Source organism: Mandrillus leucophaeus, unplaced genomic scaffold (genome assembly GCF_000951045.1).
Source record: "Mandrillus leucophaeus isolate KB7577 unplaced genomic scaffold, Mleu.le_1.0 Scaffold68, whole genome shotgun sequence".
In the NCBI taxonomy this organism is placed as follows: Eukaryota; Metazoa; Chordata; class Mammalia; order Primates; family Cercopithecidae; genus Mandrillus; species Mandrillus leucophaeus.
The window spans coordinates 888,897-891,988 of NW_012107363.1; the positions used below are offsets into that span (position 1 = coordinate 888,897).

General features: G+C 60.9%; 2 protein-coding genes across 3 annotated transcripts in view; both read left to right on the top strand.

Moving 5' to 3' along the window:
* Nucleotides 1-3,086, top strand: part of LOC105555282 (wolframin) — a 30,540-nt gene extending 27,454 nt beyond the window's left edge. The window contains exons 7-8 of one of the 2 annotated variants that reach the window (XM_012002139.1): nucleotides 759-2,605; nucleotides 2,656-3,086. In XM_012002139.1, the coding sequence (XP_011857529.1) occupies nucleotides 759-2,570 (1,812 nt within the window). In that variant the 3' untranslated portion in view covers nucleotides 2,571-2,605; nucleotides 2,656-3,086. Of the gene's footprint in view, nucleotides 1-758 lie in introns of both variants that reach the window. The other variant, XM_012002138.1, reaches the window with a different exon arrangement.
* Nucleotides 2,573-3,092, top strand: part of LOC105555312 (wolframin-like) — a 13,802-nt gene continuing 13,282 nt past the window's right edge. Inside the window, exon 1 of the mRNA XM_012002188.1 lies at nucleotides 2,573-2,671. Within this exon, the coding sequence (XP_011857578.1) occupies nucleotides 2,573-2,671 (99 nt within the window). The remainder of the gene's footprint in view (nucleotides 2,672-3,092) is intronic.

Sequence of the window (3,092 nt, forward strand, 5' to 3'; positions counted from 1 at the left end):
GGTGGGTTGTGTGTGTGTGTGAATGTGCGTGTGTGTAGGGGTGGGTTGTGTGTGTGTGTGTGTGAATGTATGCGTGTGTGTAGGGGCGGCAGGTGGCCTGGCAGCTGCTTCTCAGTGTCTTCTGCCACAGGGAGGGCAGCTCATCCGGCCGCCCCGTGCAGTTGAATGGTGTCTTTGCTGGGAGAGTGGTGCTGGTCCCTCTGCCTGTGTCTGCATTGAACTCCCTTTTCGTGACTCTTGCTCTGCTGCCCCTCCCAGGACTGCCTGCGGCTTCCCCTCCTGGAGCCCAGCCTCATGAGGATTGCCATTTCCCTTCATGGAGGCTCAGGGAGGTGACGTCCTTGCTGCAGTGCAGAGCTGGGTCACAAAACCAGCTCCCAGACAGGCATCTTAGGGCTCCATCATCTGTTCATGTGGGTGACCCTGAGGGGAGGGAAGTGGGGAGCCCGTGGCTGCTGGAGGTCTTGCAGGGAGAGAAGCACACATATGTCTAGTCACACTGGCAGAAGGTGGGGAGCCAGGCATGGGACAGAGAAGGGCTCCAGGCCCAGAAGAGGGAGGGCCCACAGGGACTATGAGCGTGGGGAGGGCCACCTGGAAAAGGATGGAGGGAGGACCACTAGGATGGGGCCGGCGACGGGAAAACGCAGGAGTGCATGTTCCTTTCGCCCAGAGGCAGGGTGGTCAGAGGGAGGCATGAGATGGGAGCGGTGGGGGTCCTGTCCTAGCCTGGTTCCCACATACCGTCTTTCCCCTAGGTGGTCAAGTATCCCCTGCACGCCATCATGGAGATCAAGGAGTACCTGATCGACATGGCCTCCAGGGCGGGCATGCACTGGCTGTCCACCATCATCCCCACGCACCACATCAACGCCCTCATCTTCTTCTTCATTATCAGCAACCTCACCATCGACTTCTTCGCCTTCTTCATCCCGCTGGTCATCTTCTACCTGTCCTTCATCTCCATGGTGATCTGCACCCTCAAGGTGTTCCAGGACAGCAAGGCCTGGGAGAACTTCCGCACCCTCACTGACCTGCTGCTGCGCTTCGAGCCCAACCTGGACGTGGAGCAGGCCGAGGTCAACTTCGGCTGGAACCACCTGGAGCCCTACGCCCACTTCCTGCTCTCTGTCGTCTTCGTCATCTTCTCTTTTCCCATCGCCAGCAAGGACTGCATCCCCTGCTCGGAGCTGGCTGTCATCGCCGGCTTCTTTACTGTGACCAGCTACCTGAGCCTGAGCACCCACGCGGAGCCCTACACACGCAGAGCCCTGGCCACCGAGGTCACCGCCGGCCTGCTCTCGCTGCTGCCCTCCATGCCCCTGAATTGGCCCTACCTGAAGGTCCTTGGCCAGACCTTCATCACTGTGCCTGTCGGCCACCTGGTTGTCCTCAACGTCAGCGTCCCCTGCCTGCTCTACGTCTACCTGCTCTACCTCTTCTTCCGCATGGCGCAGCTGAGGAATTTCAAGGGCACCTACTGCTACCTGGTGCCCTACCTGGTGTGCTTCATGTGGTGCGAGCTCTCGGTGGTCATCCTGCTGGAGTCCACCGGCCTGGGGCTGCTCCGTGCCTCCATCGGCTACTTCCTCTTCCTCTTTGCCCTCCCCATCCTGGTGGCCGGCCTGGCCCTGGTGGGCGTGCTGCAGTTCGCCCGGTGGTTCATGTCTCTGGAGCTCACCAAGATCGCAGTCACCATGGCGGTCTGCAGCGTGCCCCTGCTGCTGCGCTGGTGGACCAAGGCCAGCTTCTCCGTGGTGGGGATGGTGAAGTCCCTGACGCGGAGCTCCATGGTCAAGCTCATCCTGGTGTGGCTCACGGCCATCGTGCTGTTCTGCTGGTTCTATGTGTACCGCTCAGAGGGCATGAAGGTCTACAACTCCACACTGACCTGGCAGCAGTACGGGGCGCTGTGTGGGCCACGCGCCTGGAAGGAGACCAACATGGCACGCACCCAGATCCTCTGCAGCCACCTGGAGGGCCACAGGGTCACGTGGACCGGCCGCTTCAAGTACGTGCGCGTGACCGACATCGACAACAGCGCCGAGTCGGCCATCAACATGCTCCCGTTCTTCATCGGCGACTGGATGCGCTGCCTCTACGGCGAGGCGTACCCTGCCTGCAGCCCTGGCAACACCTCCACGGCCGAGGAGGAGCTCTGTCGCCTTAAGCTGCTGGCCAAGCACCCCTGCCACATCAAGAAGTTCGACCGCTACAAGTTCGAGATCACCGTGGGCATGCCATTCAGCAGCGGCGCCGACAGCTCGCGCGGCCGCGAGGAGGACGACGTCACCAAGGACATCGTGCTGCGGGCCAGCAGCGAGTTCAAGAGCGTGCTGCTCAGCCTGCGCCAGGGCAGCGTCATCGAGTTCAGCACCATCCTGGAGGGCCGCCTGGGCAGCAAGTGGCCTGTCTTCGAGCTCAAGGCCATCAGCTGCCTCAACTGCATGGCCCAGCTCTCGCCCGCCAGGCGGCACGTGAAGATCGAGCACGACTGGCGCAGCACCGTGCATGGCGCCGTGAAGTTCGCCTTCGACTTCTTCTTCTTCCCGTTCCTGTCGGCGGCCTGAGGATGGTCCGCCACGAGGAGCTTCCAGTGCATGCTGCCGTGAGGCCCTTCCCCAGTGTGGCCCCAGCCCGACAGGCGTGCACCAGTGCCGTGTGTGCCCACGTGTGCAGACCCTGGCTGCAGAGACCGCGCGTCCATGTGTAGACTGCGTGGACCCCGACAAGGGGTGGCCGCTGTGTAGCTCTGTCCACTGTGAATGCCCAGTGTGTTGGGAATTGCATGCCATCTCCACCCCGAGCCCGACCTTTCTGAGTGACGTGGGTGTGCCAGGCTAGACTAGGAGGTTCCTGTGTCTCGAAAAGCACTTTACAGATGAGATTCCCTCTCCTCACCCACCTTCAAGCGCCCTGTTGCCTCTTATTTACTTTTGTGTTGGATTTGTTGTTTAAAGAACCAAAAAAGCATCTGTGTAAACTCCACAATAGCGTTTCTTATTTCTTTGGTCACTGCTAACCCTTAGCAGCCGTTCCCCTTTCCTGGGGGATGTGCGCAGCAGCTGGCGCCTATCATGTGGTCAAGGCCC